This window comes from Meriones unguiculatus, chromosome X (assembly GCF_030254825.1).
Source record: "Meriones unguiculatus strain TT.TT164.6M chromosome X, Bangor_MerUng_6.1, whole genome shotgun sequence".
In the NCBI taxonomy this organism is placed as follows: domain Eukaryota; kingdom Metazoa; phylum Chordata; class Mammalia; order Rodentia; family Muridae; genus Meriones; species Meriones unguiculatus.
This window is the reverse complement of record NC_083369.1, coordinates 94,742,339-94,769,384: the sequence shown is the minus strand read 5'-3', so window position 1 is coordinate 94,769,384 and position 27,046 is coordinate 94,742,339. Positions and strand designations below refer to the sequence as shown.

General features: G+C 40.9%; 1 protein-coding gene and 1 pseudogene across 2 annotated transcripts in view; one reads left to right on the top strand and one right to left on the bottom strand.

The window, feature by feature from the left end:
- Med14 (mediator complex subunit 14) overlaps positions 1–26,543 on the top strand; it is an 87,187-nt gene extending 60,644 nt beyond the window's left edge. Inside the window, exons 20-31 of one of the 2 annotated variants that reach the window (XM_021660896.2) lie at positions 1,021–1,173; positions 1,457–1,726; positions 4,044–4,181; positions 7,808–7,919; positions 11,919–12,050; positions 14,675–14,857; positions 15,465–15,700; positions 16,925–17,104; positions 17,199–17,306; positions 20,546–20,671; positions 21,253–21,445; positions 24,168–26,543. In XM_021660896.2, coding sequence (XP_021516571.1) covers positions 1,021–1,173; positions 1,457–1,726; positions 4,044–4,181; positions 7,808–7,919; positions 11,919–12,050; positions 14,675–14,857; positions 15,465–15,700; positions 16,925–17,104; positions 17,199–17,306; positions 20,546–20,671; positions 21,253–21,445; positions 24,168–24,241 — 1,905 coding nt within the window. In that variant the 3' untranslated portion in view covers positions 24,242–26,543. The remainder of the gene's footprint in view (positions 1–1,020; positions 1,174–1,456; positions 1,727–4,043; positions 4,182–7,807; positions 7,920–11,918; positions 12,051–14,674; positions 14,858–15,464; positions 15,701–16,924; positions 17,105–17,198; positions 17,307–20,545; positions 20,672–21,252; positions 21,446–24,167) is intronic. The other variant, XM_021660899.2, reaches the window with a different exon arrangement.
- On the bottom strand, positions 12,989–13,244 carry LOC110563722 (small ribosomal subunit protein eS27-like; annotated as a pseudogene).
- Positions 26,544–27,046: the final 503 nt, after the last annotated feature.

Sequence of the window (27,046 nt, the reverse complement as noted above, 5' to 3'; positions counted from 1 at the left end):
TCAATTGAGATTCATGTCTGATTATATATGAATGGTTGTGAGAAATGCAGTGTATCTTTGGTTTGAGTTATATGAATAACATCAATTTTTGCTCCTTTCCTAATCCTAAATATGTTCCCTGTAATCTATATTTACTTTTTTTTGGTGTTTGGTTTTTGTTTCTGTTTGTTTTGTTTCTTGGAACAGTTTCTCTATGTAACTTTGGCCATCCTGGAACATGCTTTGTTGACCAGGCTGGCCTCGAACTCACGATCTCCCTGCCTCTGCCACTCAAGCTCTGGGATTAAAGGTGTGTGCCACCACGGCTTGGCTTATACTTTCTTATTTCTTTTTTTAAACAATCCGATCAATTGGGGACTAAAGAGAGGACTCAGTGATTGAAAGCCCGTACTGCTTCTCATAGTGGATCCTGCTTTGGTTCCCAGCAACCGTCTGGAAATCCAGTTCCAGGGGACCCTGTGCCCACTTCTGGCATCCTTGCGCACCAGCCACGGACATGGTACACATAGAGACTTGTAGGGGAACACTCACATCAAATCAATCAATCAATCAATAACGAATTAATCAATCAACCAGCCAATTAACCAGTCTTGAAAATTTTTCAACTCGTTTTTCTCTAGACACGGCCACAACTAATAATGTCCAAAATTGCTTACGTTTTTTTAACCATAAGTAATTGAATGAACCTGTGTTTAAGGTACCTTCCTTTTCTTTTATCACAGTGCTCCTTCGTTGGTGGCACTGAGAATGACTCTGCAGTTCAATAGAAAAAGAAACACTGAGGATCAATGTTTTTTTTTTTTCTAGTTTATATAGTAAAAGGGAGCTGATACACATACGTATGGGCTCTACAGTTCTATATCAGCAGCACATTTGGAATTTGGGGCATATTTCACCATGTAACTCATTCTCATAGAAAAATCGCATTTAGATGTTTGGCAATTGGCCCTTTAACATTTTATTCTTCATGTCGAATCTGTTACTTAGCAGTGTTTTCAACATGTGCTTTCTCTGATTCAGATTAGTATCCAGTGGAATTCCATTCATCAGAAATTTCACATTTCTTTGGGGACAGTTGGCCCAAACTCAGGTTGCAGTAACTGTCACAATACCATTCTCCATCAACTTCAAGAAATGTTTAACAAAACACCAAATGTGGTTCAGTTATTACAGGTAATTAAATTTACTTCTCTGTCTATAATAGATCTATTAGCAGTGTTTTATCATGTGAAACACCTCAAACAATTACTGACATTTGTCTTTAATGACTATGATGGGTCCCTTTCTATTACATGTTTTAAACACTATCTTGAGACTTAATTTGATGAAAGCGATATAGTCCCCTTCAAGAGAAAGTTTTATAGAATGTCCCAGGATGCTCATTTGTGCCAGCGATACATTGAAAATGATACCTTTTTAGCATTTGTATGGTGATCTTTGTGTTTATTTCTCCCAGGTTTTGTTTGATACTCAGTCACCGTTAAATGCCATCAACAAACTCCCTACTGTGCCAATGTTGGGCTTGACCCAGAGAACGAACACCGCCTACCAGTGCTTCTCCATACTTCCGCAGTCGTCCACCCACATCAGACTGGCCTTCAGGAACATGTACTGCATTGACATATACTGCCGGAGCCGAGGCGTTGTGGCGATACGGGACGGGGCCTATAGTCTTTTTGATAACAGCAAGTTAGTGGAAGGCTTTTATCCTGCACCAGGATTAAAGGTAACGAACTTCGGTGTTAGAGGATGATCGCTAGAAGAAACAAACCCAATCTTCAGAACAGTTCTCCTGAGGAATAAATGTTGTCCCATTAGAATTTCCTAAGTGGCAGCTTCATTTGGAGGAGCTCGGATTTCCTTGAAGTCCGTGAGATGGTGGGAAGCCCCTTGTTTCCTCACTCTCTGATAAATTAAGGCAGGAGATACCAGAGAACCTCACATTTGCTTGTTCAGAGGAATACTTTATTGCTGGAGATCCTTAGGAAGCGTCAGTGTGTTGGTGGAGTCAAATAGTTCCAAAGGCTCGCTTTGAAATCTCACTGTCTCACCCCACTCTTCAGATAACCCTGTTTTCACTTGTCAGAGAGCTGCTTCTCTTTGTGCTTATATAATCATATCTCCGAGTACCAAGGTACACTGTCACTTGCTGAGTAATTCTCACCCTGGCAAAGGAGGGTTTACAACTTTGAAATTTTGGTGTTATGCACTCTTTCCTCCTCCAATGTATTTCCTCCTAAATACATTGGCCTTTTTCCTGGTTGTATAGTAAGGTTAGGTAGCAATTGTGATTGCATAGATAGACTTTTTTATGTGTGTGTGTGTGTGTGTGTGTGTGTGTGTGTGTTATTGCTGTGAAGAACCTTGATGTCTTTTTGGGCCTGCACTTATGTGTGCACACAGGTACACACACTTGCAGACAAACAAAAGCCCTAGGCAATGTAAGGAAGCACGGATCAGTGCGGTTCATGGGAAGGCGGTAGGAGCCTGAGGTGGGTTGTTCCGTTGTGCTCAGAGTCAAGGTTAAGCATTCTAGGCCCCACGACTTTGTCTCACTTCCCTTCACCATTCTGGGAATAGACCTGTGATAGTAGCTGCCTGGGAGACGGTACACAGGAGCTTGGTTGCAGAACCGTGGAGGGTATCCGAGACCTTGTGCGCTTGGCAGAGTTTCTACTTTCCCTTCATCCACATGAGAGTGCCTAGGTGTAGAATTCTAGGCGATGATCATCTCTGTAAAATGTCAGCACGTCTGCTGCCTCGTTCACTACATTGGATTGTTACCAGGTGGTCTCTTCCTCTCCGAAAACACATCCATTCTTTGCAGGATGGTGTGATTCTTCCTTGTTTTTTGTTAGATGTTTCTGGTAACTCAAAAAAAAAAAAAAAAAAAAAAAAAAGAACACACACCCTCCACCGACCTGTACCTGCACGTAGAGCAACAATGCACACACTGAGAGACACAGAAGAGACACACAGACATTGCTCGAGACATAAACTCCAGTAGCCTTGTTCAAGTTTTTGATGGCATGTCTTATTTAAAAAGCCTGTCTCACTTCAGGGTTCAGGATTCAAATTAGGCAGTTTAAAACACCAAAAGGTAACTGTGTCGGGGCAGGGTGGTGGGGGCTGTGTACATGTTTGCATTGTACAAATTCCTGTATTTGTGTGTGTGTGTGTGTGTGTGTGTGTGTGTGTGTTTGTGTGTGAGCAGAGATTGATGTCTGCTCTCTTCATTCTTTTTTTTACTTTTTGAGTTAGGGTCTCTGAACGTGGAGCTCAGTGACGCAGCAAGACTAGCAAGCCAGCAAGCCATAGGGACCCTTCTGTCTCTGCCTCCCCAGTCCTGGGATTATGATCGTGCATTGCTACCCTGGCTCTCTCTCAGGGTTCTGAGCATCCAAACTGAAACCCTCATGCTTGTGTAGAACACACTTGACCAACGGAACCACCTTCCTGGCCTAGTTTTGTTTTGTTTTTCCTTATAATTTTTTAAAGACTTATTTTTTTTTATTATACATATAGTGCTCTGCCTGCATGTACACCTGCATGCCAGGACATTAGATGGTTGTGAGCCACCATGTGGTTGCTGGGAATTGAACTCAGGACCTCTGGAAGAGCAGTCACTTCTCTTAACCTCTGAGCCATCACTCCAACTATTTTTATTGTTAACAGTTTTCCTCAATGACAAGTCTTCCCCCAGAATTCCTGGCATCTCGTTAGATTGTCCTAATATCATTTTCAGGGATATGTTACAATATTCTCAGCAATCAAACATGTTTTACTTAGGTTTGCAAGATGGCTCAGCAGGTAAAGGCATTTGTCTCCCCGTCTGGCAACATGAGTCTTGGCCATGAAACCCAGTTGGTAGAAAGAGACAACTGATTCCTGCAAGGTGTTTTCTGGCCCCTACAGAAATGCTGTGCCAGATGCAGACGCACATGCACATAAAAACCTCTTACACACACACACAAATAAATGAATACATGGAAACCTCAGATGTGCTGCTACAGTAGCTCAGTTTCCTCTCTTTCCATCTGTAGACTTTCCTGAACATGTTTGTGGACAGCAATCAAGATGCTCGGAGAAGATCTGTAAATGAGGATGATAACCCCCCTTCTCCCATAGGAGGCGATATGATGGACTCTTTAATATCACAGCTCCAGCCACCTCAGCAACAGGTAAACGTCACCCTAAAATTCCCCCCTCCCATCTGTGGAACTCCACAGCTTCTTAAGTGCTCAGCATTTCTTTGTTGAAAGTCAAGAAGTCTTTAGAAGGGCCAAGAATCCCAGGAAGTTCTTAGGAAAACATAGTGACAAAGTCACTTTCAGGATGTGAGGCAACCTTGTGTTGGGCAACTTCAGTGTGTCTTCAAAGACAGCTGCTGTAAGTCTGTTCACTAAGGCCTGTGCAGAGCCAGAGCTTTATTTCAAGGGTTCTAATGTAGACAGCTTTGCCTCGCTGTACAGCCACAGCTCTGATGCTTTCAGCCCGTTCTGCCTGCTTCCCATGTCTGCGAGTTGAACAGCCCGAAAAAACAGCCCTTGTTACCTCTCTGATCCTCTTGAAATAGATGGCAGCCAGTGAACTTGCACCCCTAAGCCCGTGCCTTACGATGCACCAATGTGGAAGAGACTTCATGTCTCAGGGCACAGAGTGCCTCTTGGCTGGAGCCCTTAACAGCTCGGATTTTAGCTGCTTACGAATCGACAGTTAAGGTTCTAAGGCGCATCCTTCAGAATTGATTTTATAGAAGAAGATCTCACTGCTTCTCACCCGGCATCTTTTTCAAACAGCACTGAACTACGTGTTGCCCCTGGGTTGCCTTGCTTCTGCGTAGTGAATACAACTTGCTGATGCGTGTGTCTTTAACAGAGCACTAGCTCGCAACAGCAGGAGAGTTTGTGTGCTGTTCCTCCCAGTGACTTACGTTTCTTTCCTCCTCTGTATTTGGCTTTCTTCCTGACATTCCTAAAAATACAGGGCAACCCAGTAAGACCCCATATGAATGCCTCTGTAGCTAGAGTGGGGCTGTGAAAGACGTTGACTCAGATGAGATGAAAATGCTAGGGCCATCACTATGGAAGAGGTCTTTGCCCAGCAGATGCCGCAGGAGTGATGGTGAAGATGATTATCACTATTATTAATTGTGGGGATGATTTTGCTGCAGTCTAGATCTTTCCTGGAGTTGATATTGGGCAAAGAGTGAGCCACTTATTCTTGGAAAGAAGTGACGGAGATTGGCTAGAAGGTGGCCACAGCTATAGCAAGGGTAGCACCATAGTGATAATTGATGGAGATTTGATCTATATTAGTATTCCCCTTTTCTCTAAAGAAATAATCCATTGGCTGCTCTCCAAGGATTTTTTGGTCACTGAAAATTCATGTGATACAGTAGCTTATTAAACATTCTGCTTTTGTTAAGAGTTCTATGTACCTGCAACATTTCATACTGGGTATGAAATTTCCAACTGGGAGAGTAGTTAGAGTCTAGGGAAAAAGGATTAGAGGTGTGTAGATTAGGTATAAGTTACCACGTTCAAGCAATGTTAGAATGATTCATCACTTTGTAAAAACTCTAGGGATTCTTTGTTTTTTTGATAGTGTTGTTTATTTCTAAATCATAAAAAAGCAACAGCAACAAAAGTTACATTGGTGACAGGGTCTCACTACTTAGTCTTGTCCATCCTGGAATCCCCCTACTTAAACTAGGCTGCCATCAAAGTCACAGAGATCAGCTTGCTTCTGTCCTCCAAGTGCTAGGATTAAAGGCGTGTGCCGCCCCAGCCTAAACCTTTTTTCCATACTCATTTATTTGGTGCGCTTGTGCCCTGGCACATGCGGTGGTCAGAGGATGACTTGCTAGAGTCCAGTTTCTCTTTTCGGCATGTGGGTATTTGGAATTGAACTCAGGCTGTCAGTCTTTGTTTCTTTAATATGTATATCTAATTCAAAAAGAAGACTTGAGTTGGTGTCATGGAAGTCAGAACAGTTGTATATCTTTGAGGAGGTGCTAATGACTTGGAAAGACTGTCCTGGTAGTCAGTGTGTAATTTTTTTTAAGATATATTTTATTTATTTGTTATACATATACAGTGTTCTGTCTGTATACCAGCAGAGAGCACCAGATCTCATTATGGATGGTTATGAGCCACCATGTAGTTGCTGGGAATTGAACTCAGGACCTCTGGAAGTGCAGCCAGTGCTCTTAGCCTCTGAGCCATTGTTCCAGCCCCCCAGTGTGTAATTTTTATTTACTTTATTTATATTTTGAGACAGGATCTTCCTGCATAGCTCTGGCTGGCCTAGAATTCATATGTAGGCCAGTCTGTCTTACCTTATGAAAAAACACCGGCCTCTGCCTGCTCAGTTGGGGGATTAAAAGTGTGTGCTATTTAACCTTTTTAAACATTCATCAAATGGTGCCTTTAAGATATCTTTATTTTTGCCACCTTGCTGGTGGGGGAGAAGGGCTGGAGAAGAGGCAAGAGAGTCCGCATGCAGCCTTGTGGTCTGGGAGCCCCTGGTGCAACAAAGGTAAAGCTCTTACTAGGGCCTCAGCCGACAGGCTTGGCAATAGCTATGCTCCCCTCCTCTCCATTGTGCTGTTCTGACTGTTGTGATCAAGCCTGTTTTAAACTTGTTTAAACAGAAGAAAAAAAAAAAGATCTATGTTTGCCCTTTTTTCATCTTTTGGGGTTGGTGCTAAGAAGCCCTCCGAATGGTCCTATGTTTGACAGACTGTTGTGGGCTTTCCTACAATACACCTGTGACAAAACCCTGTCAAAACTCTGTCTTGAACCCCTGGCAACAGGATTGTTTACCTTTATACCAAGAAGTCTGGGAAAGCACCAACATTTGCATGTGATAATGTGTCCGGTCAGACTTCAAGCAGACCTTTGTAAGTTCGAGGCCAGCCTGGTCTACAAAGTGAGTCCAGGATAGCGAAGGCTACACAGAGAAAACCTGTCTCGAAAAAACAAAAACAAATAAAAAGAGGTTCCTTCATGCTGGGAGGTCAAAGTTCTGATGCGATTATCTAAAAGAAAGACGCTCATCAACAGGGCCTATGGTGGTTCCATGTGTACAGTATTTGTGACAGAATGCAGGATGTTTTCCTTATTGAGGAGCAGAAAATCATGGAAGTGTTGAAGGCCCAAGCAGAGGGTCAGAACGTGAATCAATATGAAGCTTTTTAACATTGAAAGATTTTCTGTATTTTCTGTATACATGATCAGTACCTCTGTACCTATTTTAAAAACAGACTTGGAAGGTGTACAGCTTACCTGGTGTAAGACACACCATTCTCGTGTGTAGACGTGCACACATGTGCGGGTATCTGTGTTGTTGGAGGAAGGATGCTACCACAGAAGTTCTATCCCCAGCTACACATACCCCTTTTTATCTGCTGCAAAACAAGGCAGCAGTTAAACTAATGGGAATTGAAAGGTTCGCCCTGAGTTTTACAGGTGTTAAGACAAAGGATTACAAGTAAAACTGTGGCAGGAAAGTAGGCAAAACATGCCATGAGGGATAGAAGAAGTGATGTTGAAGCCCATGAGAAATGAGGGGTTTGCTAGGTTTCAAACTCACTTGTAAACCACCACTCTTCCAGACTTCACACTGTGCGTGGTTGGTGTGTATTTTGAATAATTCTGCATCTAAATGGTTTCCTATTTGCCAGCCAGTGAAGCAGCAAACTGATACAGATCTAATGAGGGAAAGTCACAGGTAGACTCTCCGTGGTTGTCCAGCATGCCAATATTAACTTCTCTCTCTCTCTCTCTCTCTCTCTCTCTCTCAGCCATTTCCAAAGCAGCCAGGGACATCGGGCGCTTACCCTCTTACTTCACCCCCTGCGTCCTATCACAGCACAGTTAATCAGTCCCCTTCTGTGATGCACACACAGTCGCCAGGTAAGATATGGCTTCTTCTCTTGTCCTGCTCACCTCCTGAATCCAAAACAGACGTACTTAATAAGTAGCATTGCACAGGTGGCCTCGGGCTCCAAAGAGATTCCTCTTCTGTTTTCTGCCTAGGTAGCTGCTTGCATCCACTGGAGTAGTGCTGCAAATCCACATTGGCAGTGGTTTAGGAGCACTTTTATAAGACTTATATTAGGTGCCCAGACCCAGTCTTACTGCACTACATCCAGGTTTGCGGCTGATCTCATGGTGTGCGTTAGAGAGTGACATTCACAGGCCTGGGACCAAATTTTACCCACTGCCTATCTTCTTAAGCAAATGAACAAACTGGAAGAAAGCCATGTGGGCTTATGTTTATCCATGGCTGCCCCTTTTCACTCTCTTTCTGGTGTTCTTTTATATTTTGAGACAGGCTTGCCTGGGCTGGCCTCAAACTCAATATATAGCCAAAGAAAGTCTCGAGGTCATGATCCTTCTGCTTTCTCCTCCCTAGTGCTGGGGTTTTAGGGGCATACCACCATGCCTGACTCCTTTGTGATTGCTGTCCTTCTACTCCTGCTTCATTTGTCAAGCTTTGGTAGACGTGACAGGGATTTGTTCTCCAGCTTCCAGAGTCAGGCACTTCACATCTTATCTGTTCTGACAAAATGGCTTTGCTGGGCAGTCCTACGCACTGTAAATTCCGGGTGGCATGTCACACTTTTACTCTGGATGTACCGATTCTGTGGAATCTCTTGAGCCTCAGGTCCGGCTAGGAGCTGGGTACCAGCGCCTGGCTCCCACTTAGCATCTAACAAGTGACATAGCTGGCACAATCTCTTAAGGGAAATAACTTCTCACCTTGCAACTCCCATACTTAAATCAATATGATGAAAAAAGTCAAAACTGTTATTGTAAAAGATGCATTAGGTAATATTTCACGTAAAGTAAAGAAATGAAATAATTTTGTCAGGCTTGGTGGTAGAAGCCTGTCATCTCAGCTACTTGGAAAACTGAGGCAACAGGATCAAAAGTTCAAGACCTCAAAAGCAGACAAATACAGAGAGTGCTGGGGCAGAGTTCAGTGCTTGAGTGCTTGTATAGCATGCACGAGGCCCTGGGTTCAATTCTTAGTAGTACAAGAAGAAAAAGAAGTCTTTTTAACAGTATGTATAGTAAAAGCCTTTGATTTAGTAGATCAGTCAACTAAAGGATGTTTTTATAATTCAAAGATGCTCAGCATATTAGCTAGATTGGATCTAGGTGGAGTGATACTAAGGATGGATCTCAAGACCTCACACATGCCAGGCAGATGCTTTACCAGTAAAGCAGCCCAAACCTTAAATTTTTTAGTAATAAATTCAGCAAACACGTTTACTTTTAAATTTTCACCTTGTAAGGCAGAGTTGGTAGCATGTGGGTTTTTTTTTTCTTTATAAATTACTCCTCCAAAATCCCTTAATAGAGATGTATGTACAAGTGTGCACACAGAGAAATGTGCACGAGCCTGCAGAACCCATTAATCTGCGAGATGAAGGGATCTGGCTTGTTTACCCCATCCACTCCGTTTGTAAGCGAGAACAGCGTAGAACACTTTGCCTACCTGATCTTCCCCCCTTCTTCCTTTGCTCCGTGCCTCTGCCACAGCCACTCAGATTGCGCTTCCGTTTATTAAGAGTTTATTGCTTTTGTTTTTAAAGTCGGTTCCTGGAGGAAGAAAGGAGGCAGCCAGATCTTTGTTTTTACGACAAATGTCTAAATTTCTTGGTTTTTGGAGGCTATGTGTCTGTGTGGTTCCTCTGTTTAGACTCCCAAACAGTCTGCACCTGTAATGACATGTGTACTGAAATTTACTAAGGGGCCATTTTGAAAGATAGTTTGGTAGAGAACTGGCCATTTCTGCCCTAGAGATGCTTCTTTGCCTGCATCCTTTACCTTTGACAGTGGTCAAGATGAGCCCTGAAGGATGGCTTGAAGCAGGCCAGATGCAAGGACACAGAATGGGTGGGTATTCCAGGCAGACCACACCCTGTGTAGGGAACATGAGGTCTCATAGTGCACTCTGCTCAGTGCCCAGAATGACACAGGGCACTTATCAAGATTTTGGTCCTTACTGGATCAGCTATCCATATTTGGACTTTACTAGGGCCAGAAAGGGGCTTGGTTTTCAGAACAGGGAAGCTGGATTTCAGAGGTACAGAGGAAAGTTCTCTGAACTTCATGGTTGCAAAAGTCCCAGAGATTTCCACATGGAGGTATGCAGGAGACAGTTGGCTCTGTGGAAGCCTGCAGCTTATTGGAGCTTCTCGGACCACAAGTTGAACATTTGGAGGTTGTCACCCCGAGGTTCATGAAAGCCAAAGTGGGTGGGAGAGCTTAGCTCCTGTGAATACCAGGGGCGAAGGCACAGCTGGGGAGGATATAGGCAGAGAGAGACCCAGCACCCAGGGGTGTGTCTCTTAGGAAGAGTGGAGACTGTTGTATAATAGGAAGGGGAAAAATGAATTTTGAGTGATTATAACAGACATATAGTGCTTGCTATGACTCTGCCAAGCCCTATTCTAAGCACTCTACTCATTTAATCCTCACAGCAAACTTATGGCATAGGTCCTATTATTATTCCCATTTTATGGAGAAAAACCGAGGCATTGGAGAAGTTAAGTCACTTGTCAGATCATACAGCTAAATAGGTAAATATAACGCATAAAGGTTACTCAACTTGGTTGACATATTTCTTGAGTATAAGATTGCGTACGTATTAAAGAGCATACGAAATGAAATTATCCTATATTATAGTATGAAGAGTTTGAAACCTGCTAATACTGAATGATAATATAGCAAGTATTTATATGCTGAGTTTATTTATAGTTTTGATAACCCATAGCTCCCCCTTTCAAAACTTTCAAAGTTAAAGTCAGTCCCATGGCTTTAAAGTTCCTGTCTTCCAGCTTTTCCATGTATTTTAGACTTTGTACTGGAACTGCAGCCTTTTTTTCTAATTGTTGAAATCAGCACTTCCCCTTAATAGCTAGTGGCTTGCCAAAGCTTGCCATGGCTGAAACTAAATTCCTGGTTGCCCAGTCTTGAGTCCTGATCCTGTTCTTTGTTTTAAAACCTAAGTTCGAGCACCTTGTTTTAAAACCTAAAGTAAAGGTTACCTCAACCAACCTTTAGTCATGCTTGCAGCTCGTACCAGCCACTAGAGTGATCCTTGTAGGACAGAAGTTGGTCAGTGGCTTCTGTTCCAGACTCTAGTTGCCACACACCATTCGGGGGGCAAATTAGACATCCTTAGAGTGGCCTACAAGTCCGCATGTGGTCTGGAATTCACCTCCACACTCTGTCATCTCCTCTCCTGTTACCCTTGTTCATTCTTTTCCAGCCCCCAGGCCTCCTCCTCGTCACACTAACTGCCCCTTCTCTGGAGCCTTGGATTAGCGCTTCTGTTTGCCCGGTTTATCTGATTCCCTGTGCTATGTCCTGCATGTCCTTTTTGTCTGATTTACGTGTCCCTTTAGAGTCTTCCCTCTTCCCCAACAAGGAAGTGCCCTTTTTCTTTTCAGTGGTTTTCTCCCCAGCACTTGTCATTGTCTTATATAGGTTTATTGTGCTCATTTTACTAGAATGCATGCTCCACGAGGGCAGAAATGGTCTCTCATGTTAACTATGTCCTCCGTGCCTAGAACAGTGCTTGGCAAGAAGTTTATAATCTCACCGATTTGTTGTCTAAGTACATGACTAAAAAGTGTATTGGACACAGATTCTTCTCAGTTAGTGAGTATAAGAATTACAACATGGTTCCATGGATTTGAACTTTTTATTTTTATTTTATTTTATTTTTTGCAATAGTGAAGTCCTTCCAATTTTTCTTCATGCTATCTATGGCACCTATTCTGCTTATCTTTTTAGTCTCTAGGGAGTTTTTTTTTTTTTTTTTTTTTAACTTGTGGTCCTTGGACAGGACAGAATATGTGTCCTGCGAGATCATCTGTAATTATTTTTCTTTATTAGGAAATCTGCATGCCGCCAGCTCCCCCAGTGGGGCTTTGAGAGCCCCATCACCGGCGTCATTTGTTCCAACTCCTCCCCCATCCTCGCATGGAATCTCAATAGGACCAGGGGCCAGTTTTGCTAGTCCACATGGTGAGTCCCTACATGGAAATCGCTATAGCGTTGAGAGCTTGATGTGAAAGTGATTTTTGCTAAATCAAATTTCTTATTGAAAAATTAGTATTTATTTATTTATTGAGAAATAGCGAAGATATGAGTTGAACAAAAAGGGAAGACTTTTTTTTTTTTAATAGTTTTCCTACACAGAGGCAGTGGCCAGTTGGGTCTGTGGCTGTCTTCCCCTATTTCCTTGCTCTACTTGTCCTTCCTGTCACTGCTGCTTGCTTGCTGGCCTTCCTACATCTTTCTGAGCTTGCTCTCCCCATCAGATACCTCCCCAGACCTGGGTACCTTACCATATGAATTGTTATGAAACTTGAACTTTCAATGGAAAAAGAAAAACATTTTGAATGGATTCAAATAAGGATTAGATAGAGTTAGTCAGTGAAATATCCCCATTTGTTGTCATTTATGTTTTTCAGACAAGATCTCACTGTATAGCCCAGGCTGGCCTCTTAAGTCACAGCAATACTCCTGCCTAAGTGCTGAGATTACAAGTATGAGAAATGACACCTGACTCAAATGTTTCCTTTTCATTTCACCAGCCACCTCACATCTCTTTGTAGAGGCATGTTGCGTTACCGATTTCTGGTATATTCTTTAAGATGTATTTATTTTTATTTTATGTGTATGGATGTTTATCCTCATGTATGAATATGTACCCTGTGCATTCCTGGTGCCCCTGCCTAGAGGTCAGAAAAGGGCATCAGCTCTCCTGGAATCTGAATTACAGATGGTTGTGAGCCACCATGCCGTTGCTGGGAACCAAACTTTGGATCCTTTTTAAGGATCTTAACCACTGAGCCATCTCTCCATCCCTTGACTTCTCATATATTCTTTTTCTTTTTAAAAAAAACATATCCAAAATATGTTTATTGGGATGGCTCCCATTCATCCTGTATCAGGTGCATTCAGTGCTGCTTCCTCCTGAAGGAGCATCCTTCTGTCAGCCTTGCTTTTTCACCATTAGGCTGACAAAGAACAGTGGAGCAACCAACACACAATACTACCGTTTGTGCATGGCTAAAAACCGTGGTGGTTTTATAGCCTCCTGGGCATTTCACATCCATAACGTAGGAACTGGGGCTCTGCACCAGGCGCTTTTTCTTGTGTTTCCTCTTCCCCTCTTCTGGAGGAGGTATGAAGGAGATCCTTTGCGAGAGGCATTTTTCGCATAGGGAGGTCGTCACCGCCAGAAAGGCTCTGATATATTCTTGCAGACCTGTTTTACACACACACACACAAGCATATACATATCTCTCTACGGCCCAGAGCACATGGCAGCCTATTAGGCACATTGTCCAGTGTTCACACCATGCCACACCACAACATGAAGGACTTCTTCAGCCTTTCAGCTGCGTTCAGGTACTACTTTACTTTTCACCAACACTATTGTTTTTGAACATGTTGTCAGTGACAACTTTGTTACCATACTACATGGCTTCATAGCACCCCTTGTCTGAGTATACTGTAACTTAATCATATATCTGTTTTGCATGTTTCTATTTTTTTCACAATTAAAAATGGTACCATATGTGCTAACATCCATCATGATCTTCATAGGTAAGTTCCTAAAGATGTCATTGAGGTCACACCACATTTCCGAAATTCTAAAGTTTTTGCATTATAGGGCAAATTGCTCGCCTGAATGGCTGTACCAATTTTCTGTAGCATCACGGGGGAATGTTGTCCTTCAGCATTACCAAAATGAGGTGTTAGGATTTTCTAAAACTGACTTGGTCATTGCTTTACTATTGGATATGTGTTTCTTGATTAGTAACGAAATTTCACCTACTGAATTCAAACTTTTTTTTTTTTTTAGAATGATCATTTGTCTTTCTTGTGCTTTCTTTTCCTTACTTGTAAGACTTCTTTTTTTATAAGTCAGGGCCATTTATTCACTAAAATAGTAGAAATATTTTCTCAGTGTGTTATTCGGTGACAAAGGGATGTGACTGGTACGTTAAAGGTATCTTCATGACAAAGTTTAAAATATATCAAATTGTTAAGGAAGCCACTGCCTTCAAAAGTTGTTTCTCCCTTCTGTTTCTTAGTCAGTGTGTCCTTCATTGATTTTTTAAAAATGTCTTGTTTTCCTCCCTCATCCTTTTCTCAGTAGAATGGAAATAGTTTGTCAGGGCTGGTCTTCCTTTCAGTAGAGGGTGATGTATTCTTTACATGTTTGGAAGCTTGTCTGGAGGTAAATTTACCCTTTCTTAGTCTTTTCATTTCTTTTAACTCTTTAATCAAGTTCAAAAGCACACAAACTCTCACAAGCAGGGCATGTTGGCGCACACCCTTAAGCCTGACACTGAGGAAGCAGAGGCAGGTGGATCTTTGTGAGTTCAATGTCAGCCTGCTCTAGGACATCCAGGGCTATACAAGGAAACCCTGTCTCAAAAAACAACCAAAAAAGCAAGTACAGAAACTCCACAAATTAGAGACTTAGGTATAATGTGTTAAGAACTGTCAAATTTTAGTGAAAGAAAACAACTAAAATACCTCACTATTTAAGGCTATGACTGTTGTCACATACTTTGAGGACATTAAAATACAGGTATTGAGAGTCATCTCTTTGCTTTGTTTTCTTTTTCCAGGAACCCTTGACCCTAGTTCTCCGTACACTATGGTGTCACCAAGTGGACGAGCAGGAAACTGGCCTGGGTCTCCTCAAGTGTCTGGACCCTCACCAGCAACCCGTTTGCCTGGAATGTCACCAGCCAACCCATCTCTCCATTCTCCTGTTCCAGATGCTTCTCATTCCCCTAGAGCTGGCACAAGTGAGTGTTGTCAGCATTATGGTCTTCCAATGCATGAGAGATAAATCATTTTGCCCTCATATTTGAAAATCACACCGTGTTTCTTAATGAGAATTTCCAAACTGTGGACTTTTTTCCTTTGTAAATAAGTTCTCAGATTCATTGGCAAAGTCAGGAAAAATGTAATCAGAAAAAGGGTTGCGCCCTTTAGACGCCTTAGGAAGCGAGTCCCAGAACTTCTGACATGACTGCTAACTTTGGCCTACAATACCGAATCATAAAAGATACATTAAATTAACCAACATAGCCGGGCAAGGTGACTCATGCCTTTAATCCCTGCACTCAGGGAGGCAGAGACGGGTGGTTCTCTGTGAAGCCAGCCTGGTCTACAGAGTGAGTTCTAGGACAGCCAAGGCTACACAGAGAAATCCTGTCTTGGGAAAAACAAAAGTGTTCCTACAGGGTCACATTGTAGAGGGCCTGGATATGGCAGTTGATTTTGTTATCTGAAAACTGATAGCAAGGAATAATTAAAAGAGTCTCCGTTAGCTAGCCACCATCCATGATGAAGACAAAGCAGGCAATAATGGGATTTGCAAATGAAGTTACCTGCTTTCCTTCCCAAAAGGTTCCCAGACAATGCCAACCAACATGCCTCCACCTCGAAAACTACCTCAGCGCTCCTGGGCAGCATCCATCCCCACCATCCTCACTCACAGTGCCTTGAACATCTTACTGCTGCCCTCTCCAACGCCAGGCCTTGTGCCTGGCCTGGCAGGTAGTTACCTTTGTTCCCCACTTGAGAGATTCCTTGGATCTGTCATCATGAGGCGACACCTTCAACGAATTATCCAACAGGAAACGGTATGAGTATTATGCATCTTTGGTCATTGTCAAAGGCAGAATAAGATCTTTGTGAAGGTCACCTTCTTAACCATCTTATTGGAATTACACTTCCTTTCTTTACCCAGCATTAAAAATGGACACCATTGTTTTCTGTCCTTAGGTTAGAGGGTTGTACAGTTTCCTATGCTGTGTTTTTCTAGATAACGTGGTTAACCTGGACCTGGGGACAGGTCACCATGTTGCACAGAACCAGTGGACACAGGGTCTGACCTTGCACATACAAATGACTGTTTGCTCTCTCGAGTGCTTCTGTAGACAGACTGATTTTGAAGCTGAGTCTTCATCAAAATCAGTGTCAATCGGTTACAAGCGTAGAACTCATTTAAAAAAAATAATGAGAAATTAAACTTGTTTAAAAAATAAAACATCTGAATAATCTTATGATGGTAACTTTAAGAACTAGGTCGTCATTGAGAGCATGAGTCCTCAGGTCTCCTTGCTAGGTTTGCTGGGATGTGCTCCAATGTAGATGGTGCATCTGCCTGACTGCTGGCACTTGTGGCCAATTGAGGTGCTCCCTGCAAAGACCTCAGGGTAACACATTGGTATGCAATGCATTCTTTGTATATAGTTACCATCATTATCAGTATCTGTATGTGTTAATGAAGTAGCTGAACTGGTTATGTTTGTAAGTCTGTAATAGCTACTGTACAGTCGCCTGAAAACCATTTCACAATCTTCTTAGTCAGATCTTGAATGTAAAAATATTTTAAGATATTGGCATATTTGGATTGTATAAAATAGTGGGTTTCATTTGACTTTTTTAACTTTAGTTTTAATTGTATTCTGTTAATTTATGTGTAATGAGTGTACCACATGTACACAGTGTACATGGAACTGGAATTACAGTTGTGGGATCCCCATGTGGCTCCTGGAAATCGAATCTAGGGCCTCTGGAAGAGCAGCTTCATATGTGGACATAATACACTTTCTCATACTCCCTTTGTCTTCTCTTTCGCTCTAACCCTCCCCAATAGTTAAGTATGTTGAATACATTAGCATTCAGCCTGGAGGTGAGAGTTGTGTTGTAGCCTTCGTTCCTCTCCTCATGGTCGCTCTAGCAGTGGGTCTGTGGGTCTCATCTGTCTCCCCTGAAGCGACATGCTTGTTTTTCTATTGAAACGATTCTGTCAGCAGTATTTGTGTCTTTCCCTGCTGATGTGCTGTGTTCTTGTTTTACAGTTGCAGCTGATCAATTCGAATGAACCTGGCGTAATCATGTTCAAGACAGATGCCCTGAAATGCAGAGTAGCTCTTAGTCCCAAAACCAACCAGACCCTTCAGCTAAAAGTGACACCTGAAAATGCAGGACAGTGGAAACCTGATGAGCTTCAAGTTTTGGAGAAATTCTTCGAAACAAGAGTATGTGTTTCCCAATGCCTGCTTTAATTTACTCCATGAACCAGAGAAGTCCAAGTAGAATAAAGAATAAGGTGATTTCTCTTCCCCCTTGTAGGTTGCAGGACCACCATTTAAAGCCAACACGCTCATAGCCTTCACCAAGCTGTTGGGAGCTCCAACACACATCCTCCGTGACTGTGTGCATATTATGAAGTTGGAATTGGTGAGTTACTGAGAAACAAAAGCTTGTCTAATGAGATATGTTAGAAAGGGCTGCTGAGCGGTGTTTATTCTAGCTCACTTATTTTGCATTGTTACATTTTTCTCTGTATTTTAAGACAACAGATTATTATTAAATAAGAATAACAAATAATTTATTATTTAAAATTTTTAACAGGGTCTTACTATGTAGCCCTGGCTGTTCTCAAACTTATACAGATGTGCATTCCTCTGGCCCCTATTTATTTCTAATCTGATTCCCCACCTTCGTTGGTCAAAGACTTTCTGTCCCTGAATAGCTATGAAGTCTCAAGTGCTTAGTCACACAGAGCAGATGCTGACTGGGCAGCAGCCATCTTTAGAGCTCTAGGTATCTGTTCTTGCTTTGGTTTGAGCTGCTGTTTTCTTTCCTTCCTTCCTTCCTTCCTTCCTTCCTTCCTTCCTTCCTTCCTTCCTTCCTTCCTTTCTTTTTTTTGTTTTGTTTGTTTGTTTGTTTTTTGAGACAGGGTTTCCCTGTACAGCTTTTGGCTGTCCTGGACTGGCTTTGTAGATCAGGCTGGCCTCAAACTCAGAGATCCAACTGCCTCTGCCTCCCAAGTGCTGGGATTAAAGGTATGTGCCTCTGAACCTGGCTGTTTTTTGTATAGCTTTGTCTGCATTTGTATTAGTTTGCTAGAGCCAGTAAAGGAAATTGCTACTAGCAGAGTGGTTAAAATAGTAGCAGCTTCTTCAGTCCTAGCTCTGGAAAGAAGTCCCAAAACCAAGGTGTCATTAAAAACATACTTTTTTTTTTTTTTAAGGACTCCACAGGAGAATATGTCTTAATGTCTGCCTTGGTAATACAAACAGCCTTTGGCTTATATACCCATCACCCTGATTTTTGCATCCCCATGTATCCTGCTGCCTGTATCTTTTTCCCCTCTTATGAAGGATAACAAGCATGAGGGCTCAATTTGACCTCTTCTTTGCTGATTACACCTGCAAATTACACCTTATTTTACACCTTATTTTCAAGTGAGGTCATACTGAACTGATCCTGGGAATGCAGACTTCATATCTTGTAGAGGCACACAATTCAAACCATAGCAACCGCCAGTATTTGCTAGTGTTCGCAGTAAAGACCATTTCCAGTGCATCCAGCTCGAGCTCTTACCAGAAATGAAAGCACATCACACTTAAGTGCACTGAGTAAATCTTGGAGATCTTTCCACATTTCAGAACATAAAATGTCCTTCTATTTCCCCTTTTTAATAATCTTAATTTTTTAAATTAGTGAATGAAAATGGCTAAACGATTACTCTTCCTCCCTAATCCCCATTCCTATCCTGGAATTGATTGAACCCAGGATCTCATGTACCCTCTTGCTGAGCTATAACCCCAGCCCCACAGTCTTCTCTAGATGATCATTTTGTTGGATTCTAACACTTTGGTATGAAAAAAGGCCATAGTAAACTTTTTAAATAGAGGAGTTGCTTTATCTGTAATGTCCTTTTCTGGGAAGAATTAATGGATCAAAGAACACATAGCTGTCACTTGGCAAATAGTTCTCTGTAGAGGGTACCCTGGTTCCTGTTCCCAGAAGCACATGCAGCTCAGTTACCAATCTTTGTTTTTTCCCTCCTTCATTTTATACCTTTGGTAGTTTTACCTATTTTATACCTTTGGTATAAATAGCTATTAAAACCTTTGGTATTTTTAACTCTTTGTTTTTATTATTTAGTTTTTCTTTCCTTACAAATTTACTTTTATGGAATGTTTGCCTGCATATATGTCTGTGTGCCACCATGTATGCCTGATATCCTAGGAGGCCAGAAAGAACTGTCAGATTCCTGTGGATTACAGTTATAGGTATTTGTAAGCCAAGGCCAGTTCCTCTGGAAGAGGAGCCAGTGTTTTTAATCACTAATTCATCTTCCTAGCACCTTTTCTCCCCCTCTTAATTTCAAATGTGTATGTATGTGTGTTTGTCTGTGTCTAGGTTTGTACATGTAAGAGCACATGGAAGCCAAAAGAGATCATTGAATTCCCTGGATCTGTTTGTGCTTTGTGACATGGGTTCTGGGAAGTAAACCCAGGTCCTTTACAAGAGCAACAAGCTCCCTTAATATCTCTAGCCCAAGAACCCTTTTCATTTTATTTTGTATGTGAATATGTGTGTATGCCGTCTGCATAGAACAAAAGAGAGGGCATCAGAAGCCTTTAAGTTTGAGTTAAGTTGCTTGTGAGCCACCCCACACGGGTGTTAGCAACTGAATTCGGGTCCTCTGGAAGAGCAAGCAGTATGCACGCTTACCTGCTGAGTCATCTCTCAAGCTCTATGCTGTGGGTAGTTCTTAAAATTATATGTTTCAACCTTGGTACTAGCTGATTTTGTTTCTCAAACTTCCCAGTATTTTTATATTAATATTTATTTCTTATATTGATCCCTCTGATTGGGAGGCAGTGGTCTTTTTAAATTCATATATATATATATATATATATATGTGTGTGTGTGTGTGTGTGTATATATATATAATTTGCTTTCTTTTAGCAAAATTGAAGTCAGACAGGGTTCTTTGCCTTACAGTCTGCTCTTCTTTTTCATGATCTTAACGTTAGGCTTTTGATCTGATAGGCTATACATTACATGTCAGAAAAATCTCTTTGAAAGTTTGCAGGAGTATATAGCTGTTTATAAAAGCTCCAGCAAATTACCCTTTAAACCATTAACACAGTTCCACTAGTTTCTTTATAAAAGCAGTTAGAAACAGGACTTGGAAACCAAGATGGACCCCAGGCAACAAGAACCTTAGGTGTGTCATATGTTGGTCCTTAATTGTGGGAGGGAGCAGCATATGTCAGAGTGTCATTGAGCATGATGAGAGCCTCAAATCAAGATGTGGGACTGAAAGGAGCTATAAGCATGTATGTGAAGAGGAAGCCCCCACATAGGATTCATAGATGCAACAAGGAAGCCCTGAACCTTGTTGGCTTTATGAAAGCAGTGAAGTAAGAGGAGATGTCGGAACCGGTGTAGCAGCTGCAGCCATTGGCCTTGGGAGTACTGAAGTGTCCAGCAATGAGAAAACAGCACACAAATTTACCCCAGAGTTTTTAATTACGTATTTCATGCATATATTTCTTTCAAAAAAAAAAGTGTGTTCTGTCTGAATGAGTGTAAGATGAAATTCTAACTCCTCATACTATGCAGTTATGATATTAAATATTAACAGGATTTTGTCATCCCCCCCTCTTTCACAACAGTTCCCAGACCAAGCAACACAGCTAAAATGGAACGTTCAGTTTTGCCTCACCATCCCCCCCAGCGCACCACCAATTGCACCTCCTGGGACACCAGCTGTGGTGTTGAAATCTAAAATGCTATTTTTTGTAAGTATCACCTGACCATCATCTCTCTCTCTCTCTCTCTCTCTCTCTCTCTCTCTCTCTCTCTCTCTCTCTGTATGTGTGTGCGTGTGCGTGTGCTGTTTCTGAGGAAAAAGCCATATGAGAGTAAAACAGCAACTGTGGAGATAGCTCTTACTGCTAAATATATGCCCAGATTTCTTTACCATTAAACTTCATGGTATTCCTAGTTCCCTTACAAAAAGCAGAAATGTATTCAAGGTGGTAGTAGTGAGACAATTGTAATACTCAGTTGCTTGTCACTTTTTTCATCATATTTAATTTTCTTGTAATTGTTATTTTTTTTCTTTTCTAAGACAGGGTTTTTCTGTATAGCCTTGGCTGTCCTAGACCCACTTTGTACACCAGGCTGGCCTCAAACTCACAGAGATATGCCTGCCTCTGCCTCCCCGAGTGCTGGAATTACAGGCGTGCACCACCGCACCCGGCTGTAATTACTGTGTTTTAATCAGAAGTAAATGATAGTGCCTCTCACAAATTGGAACACATATTTGATTTTCTGTTTTTTTTTTTTTTTTTTTTTCATTCTCTTTGTGTGTCTACAGCTTCAACTGACTCAGAAAACATCAGTCCCTCCCCAAGAACCTGTTAGTATAATAGTTCCAATCATTTATGACATGGCTTCAGGCACCACGCAGCAGGCAGACATTCCCAGACAGCAGAACTCTTCTGTTGCTGCGCCCATGATGGTCAGCAACATTCTGAAGAGGTTTGCAGAGATGAACCCGCCGCGACAAGGTACATGAGCAGTAGACGGTATCTTAATGCATATATGTTATAAAACTTCCTTTGAGAGCGAGCTCCCTCTCCTTCCTTTCTCTCCTCCTTCCTTCCCTACTCTGCACCCCGATCTTAGTACTAGCGCTCTGTTGCCATGGCCCTCTCTTAATGTCTGCTTGTCACTTTCTTTCTTTCTCACTGGTCCTTCATTTTTGTTCATTTCTCTGCTGCCTGGACTTCTTTTTTGTTAGCGAATTACTATTGGGACTGAGCTGGTTGATAATACCAGCAGCTTGTATTTATAGTACACATTGCTACAAAGCCCTAGGTTAGGATGATAGAATTTTCCGTGGCTGTGAATTCCTGCCTTGCCATCAAAACCTGCCACTCTGTACATCACAAAGTTGAAATGCATGTTGGTTTCTCATACTTCATGGTACTATCATGAATAGAATACTATTATTAAAAGTTGTGTATCTATCTAAATGTTTTGTGAAGAATAAAAGCTGATACAAATGGCATCACTGCTTTTTGGGCTTCTTATGTAAGTGTCAGGTGGGTGCAAGTGAGCCTTTTCCCTGAGTGCACGATGAAGCTCCGAGACTGGACATTTCCAAGGAAACTAGAGTGTTCTTGAAAGATAAATGAGTTCCCTCGATACTGGAGTAGCCCACGCTTAACATGTATGTGACTCCTGGCAATGCCAAATTTGGTGTTCTAAAAACTCAGCTCAGCAACGAGAACTTTTCTTTGATTTTGCTCATTTCTAATACTGAGAAAATTTAAATGAATATTTGCTTATCTTGAATGCTAGGGATGTCCTCTTTATCCTTCTTAGAATATCTTGCACACAGAATTATGGTGAATAAGGGAAAAGCTGTTCTCTGAAACATTTTTAGGTATCACAGTGTCAAAAGTTTTAAGAATCCTAAGGAAAAAGAAGGTGGTTTTTTTTTTTTTGTTTTTTGTTTTTTTTTTTTTTTTTAAAGCTGTTTATTCCCCTATACCATACCTAGGTGAGTTCTTGCTTCAGTCTCTAAGGAGTACCCTGGGCAGTAGAGCACACTATGCTTACTAGTTACAATACTTTCACTTCTGATAGTTTTCCCGCTTTCATTCTTTGACCTCTCTCTTCAACTGAAAATTGGCCCTTAGGAATCAAAATCGAAAGCTCCCACAATTCTCAAGGTAGCAGTCTAGTAGAACTTTGATGGTTGCACCATTCCTTCACCGAGGCATATATATATATATATTTTAATGTAGCATACCTTCTGGACTTTAAAAATTCAACAGGGAAATGTTTTGATCCTACTAGGATCAAGCATCTTTTTCTGCTTATCAACGAACATGTCAACAAAGTGTGCATGCACGTGCCTGTGCACTCGGGCACGCACGCACCCACATTTGCACACACACAGCCCCTCAGTTCTTTAAGAAATTGGTAAGTCACTGTGGGAGTGTTTTCTTTTTTTCCCTTGTTCTTTCTTTGTCCGGACAACCTTTGGATTTCCTTTGGCCTTTTGTTCTGTCCCTTCATTTTCCAGTGCTTGGCTCGAAGGCTTGGCAGTGACCTGTACAGGGACACTGTGGTCTGCCCTTTAACAGAGGCCATAATTCCTAGGAGGGCTTCAGTCCCCTCACCTGTTTCAGCCATGGTAGGGTCAACACATGTTCTAGTGGGAAGGGTCCAGTTTTGTTCTATAATATTTCAATATTTGTAATCTATACAAGAACGAAGAGGCAGAGAGAGAAATTGAGAGGATGAGGTATCAGTGACGCCTCCACAAATCTAAAAACCTAAAAATAGGTTTAGAGTTTTCCTTGCCTCTTTCCTACTGTGAAGAGCTTTGAAAGAAGGATTGTCCGAGCGTGGTTCAGTGGTGTACACCTGTACTCTCAGTACATGGAGGCCGAGGCAGGAGGAGTTTGAGTTCCAAGCCAGTCTGGGTTACTTAGTGAGACCAAAAAGGAAAGAAAAGGGGAAAAATCAACTTACGTTTAAATCAACTTTTTCTCCTTTAAAAATAAAACAAACACAAAACACACTTTATTTTTGTATTTAATTGACTTCAGTCCTAACGCATAACCTTAGAAGTCAAACATTTCCTTGAAGCAGACAACATTCAGGAGCTGGCATAGACCTTCCTTGTCCCGCTGCCACTAGCCAAGTGCAAAACTTCACCTGAAAACAATATAAAATGAAAATGTTGAGTTTCTTAGCCACAGTAGTGCTTGGTAACCATGGCGCACACACGTTTCCACTGTCACCGAAGGTTCTGTTGGGCAGTCTTCCTGTTACTGTTGCATATTGGAAGCATTTTTTATATGGCCTTTCTTGCAGCCTTAGCAGGATATCAGCAAAGGAGTCACCAATGCGTGACTATAAACGAGAACTGTCGTTAAATCCAAAACACATTAAGCCTTCTGTAGACTTTTAAAGTTTAACCCAGTGCGGCACTTTCTGTGCACGGAGAGCATGTCTTTCTCTCTGTTTAAGCTTGACACTTGCCCCAGATTTCTTTCCCCACAAAAAAAAAAAAAAAAAACAAAACCCAACCCAAATACAATGTTATACCACACCAGTTTCCGTCGCCTAAAATCTGACTAGTTTAAATAGTTTAAAATACTTAAGTCTTTTATTTCAAATTCGTGACTGATTTTAATCATCCCTCCCCTCACCGCTGTGTTAACGTCTCTCCTGTACTGCGAATTAGCTAATGACCATTTTTCTCTGTTGCAGGTGAATGCACAATATTTGCAGCTGTTCGTGATTTAATGGCTAATCTTACACTGCCCCCTGGTGGGCGTCCATAGACACTATTGTTTTTAAACCAGGAAAGCTGACAAATGAAACAAACAACACACACACACAAAAAGGCTGAATCCAGCCATCACTTTTAAAAAGGAAAAGGACTTTTTTTTTTTTTTAATTTTAATCTTAAGAGCTAAATATTCTAATCTGGGAAAAATTTTCAGGGTGCACTTCTTTCATCAAAAAGACCATCAATCTTTTGTATAGTGAACTTGTATAGTATGTTTAAAATGCGACACATTTCAAAGTAGGTAACAGATCAGTCTCCATTTGCCGGTCATAGACTTACTATTCTGTTTTATACTATAAAGTAATGAAAATGCCAAAATTGTTTATTTAATTGTTTTCTTATGTTTTGGGTGTAATAGTCTTTTTTATTTTTTATTTTTATTTTTTTTTTAAGGCAGGCCTGTCATTTTTGAATACTGTAAAACTGTGACAAACTTTATATTGAAGCTGTATTTTAATATGACTGCTTTGAATCCTTACACAGAAATGTTTTGGGAGCTGTTAAACATATCCCAAAAAAAAGCAATAAAACTAGGATATAAAAGCTACACTCACTTGTGTGTGTATAAGCCCTCTAAGAGTTCTTAGGGCCTCCCTTCATCTTAACCTGGTGGGGCCAGTCAGTTTTTTAATTACATATGTCTGAAAATTGACCAAAAACATTTCTGTTTTAAGGTTAAGGTAGTTTCTTCAGACATTCCTAATATGACTGGTGATAGCATTTAGCACCTCAGTTGTTTTTTAGTATAGGATCTGGGAAGAACTTTGTCTTTTGAAAAAGAGACAGTGATATATAATGATCAAGGATTCCAAATAATGCAATTATGCTCATATGTGAGGAAATGGGAACTTGTTTTTGCTAGGAAAATGTCATTTAAAGGATACTTCTGCACACAGCATTAACTAGGAAACAAAAAATTTGAATGCTCTAGCTTGCATGAAGTTTTGGTGACATTTCTTTATCTTATTTTTTACGTCTTGCCTTCCCCAGCATAAATTGGGCTTGTTCTAAACAATCTCAATTTAATCATTGTCAGCAAAACAGTAGGATGTTTTGCTTGACTAATCCTCTCATTTGAGAAGTCCCACAGTGCAGGGTCTGGCCAGAGTCCAGTGGTATTTCTGGCACTGGTACCTCTCCATAGGATTTCTTTCTAGAGTACGGCACTGTCTCTTGCAGCCAGTCAGGGACTGTTCAAGCTTTTTAAATATAATCTGGCTCAAATGTCTTCTGATGACTTGATGTTATCTGGAGCAGTCTTTTTGTTTTGTTTTGTTTTGTGTGTGTTTTTTTTTAAATGATAATAATGTTGAGCTATTTAGACAATGTAATAATGGTTCTCGAAATTTTAGATGTTTGATTCCATTTTAAGATGATTAATTGAGCTTCTATACCTATAACCACCAGACTCTGTTTGATTCCATTTTAAGATGACTAATTGAGCTTCTATAACTATAACCACCAGACTCTGGTTGTAAGCATCTTACTGCAACTATATCACCTGTTCTCAACTTTCCTTTAGTTTCCCTTTCCAGTCAGAGTTGAGGCCTTCCTTGTCTTCTGTGTCTCATTTCTGCCTTCATCTCCTGCTTTTTCACCCAACTCTGCCACTATTCCAGAGTAGGTGACTAAACTTTTATTCTTCCTTAGCTTAACCTTTTTCTTCTTCTGTTTTCAGTCCTCTTCACAGTGGTAATCACATGGGTTTGGCAATCTAAGATGTCTTGGGTCAGGAGTCAGCCCTTTTCTATTTGGAGCTGAATCCTTATCTTTCATGTAGAAATCTACATGTATATACAAGAAATGTATTTTTATCTGCAGGATGATATTGTTTCAAATAATTTTATTAATAGAATTAACTTTTCAGGTATTTTCTCTTTTAAGTGTGTTTTTGAAATGTTAATTGCATTTTTATACATGATGCATTCAATGGCTTTTTCCTAATTATTACTCACCTTTGAATGCATTGTGTAAATCAAGTAAGATAGGATTCAATGAAAGGAATTTGATTTTGATGCTTATTAAGAGTAAACCAATGAATTTGAATTTTATATCATGCTTGGTACTTGGAATTGATATATACTTTATTAAAGCTTGGAAATATTTAGCATTTGAATCGTAACTTTCATCACAAATCATGTCATTTGCCTCTTTTGTTAACCAGGTTCAATCAAAGAAACTGGATGCCATAGTGATTTTTCTCTAGTAGGTGATTTGGAACTTGATTTTAAGGTGTTTTCAATGTGATTTTAGTATTTACAGTAATAAATAAAATTTATACAAGTTTCAGAGAACTACCAACTCTCTAATTTTGGTGAAGATGTTTTGGGTTATAGTCTTGGCTTAGTATTAGTTTAACCTTGAAAGAAGACATCAGTACTAATTCACCCTTTTCCCTTTTACATCTGCAGAAGTGTTACTTCAAAATGTATAGAAGGACTTTTAGAGTCAGGAGCAAAGCGAGAAGTTCATCAAACTATGGCCAGTTATTAATAACACTTTTTTTTTGCCATGTGTTTTTTTTTTTTTTCCCCTTCAAAAGAAATACCAATTACATTTTTTTTTCTTCTTTCAACAAACAAGACAGGGTCTTTCCATGTTGCCCAGGCTGGCCTAAAACCTCTTAGGTCTAAGTGATCTACGTAGGAGTATTGGGAAGACAGGCATGTCCAATCCCTCCCAAGCCCCCACTTTTCAAGTATTCTTGATACAAAATTCATACTTACAGAAATGTTTAAGAGAACTTATGATGACAAGACAGAAAAGGGAAAATGTTAATGTAGATTTCATTGGGTTT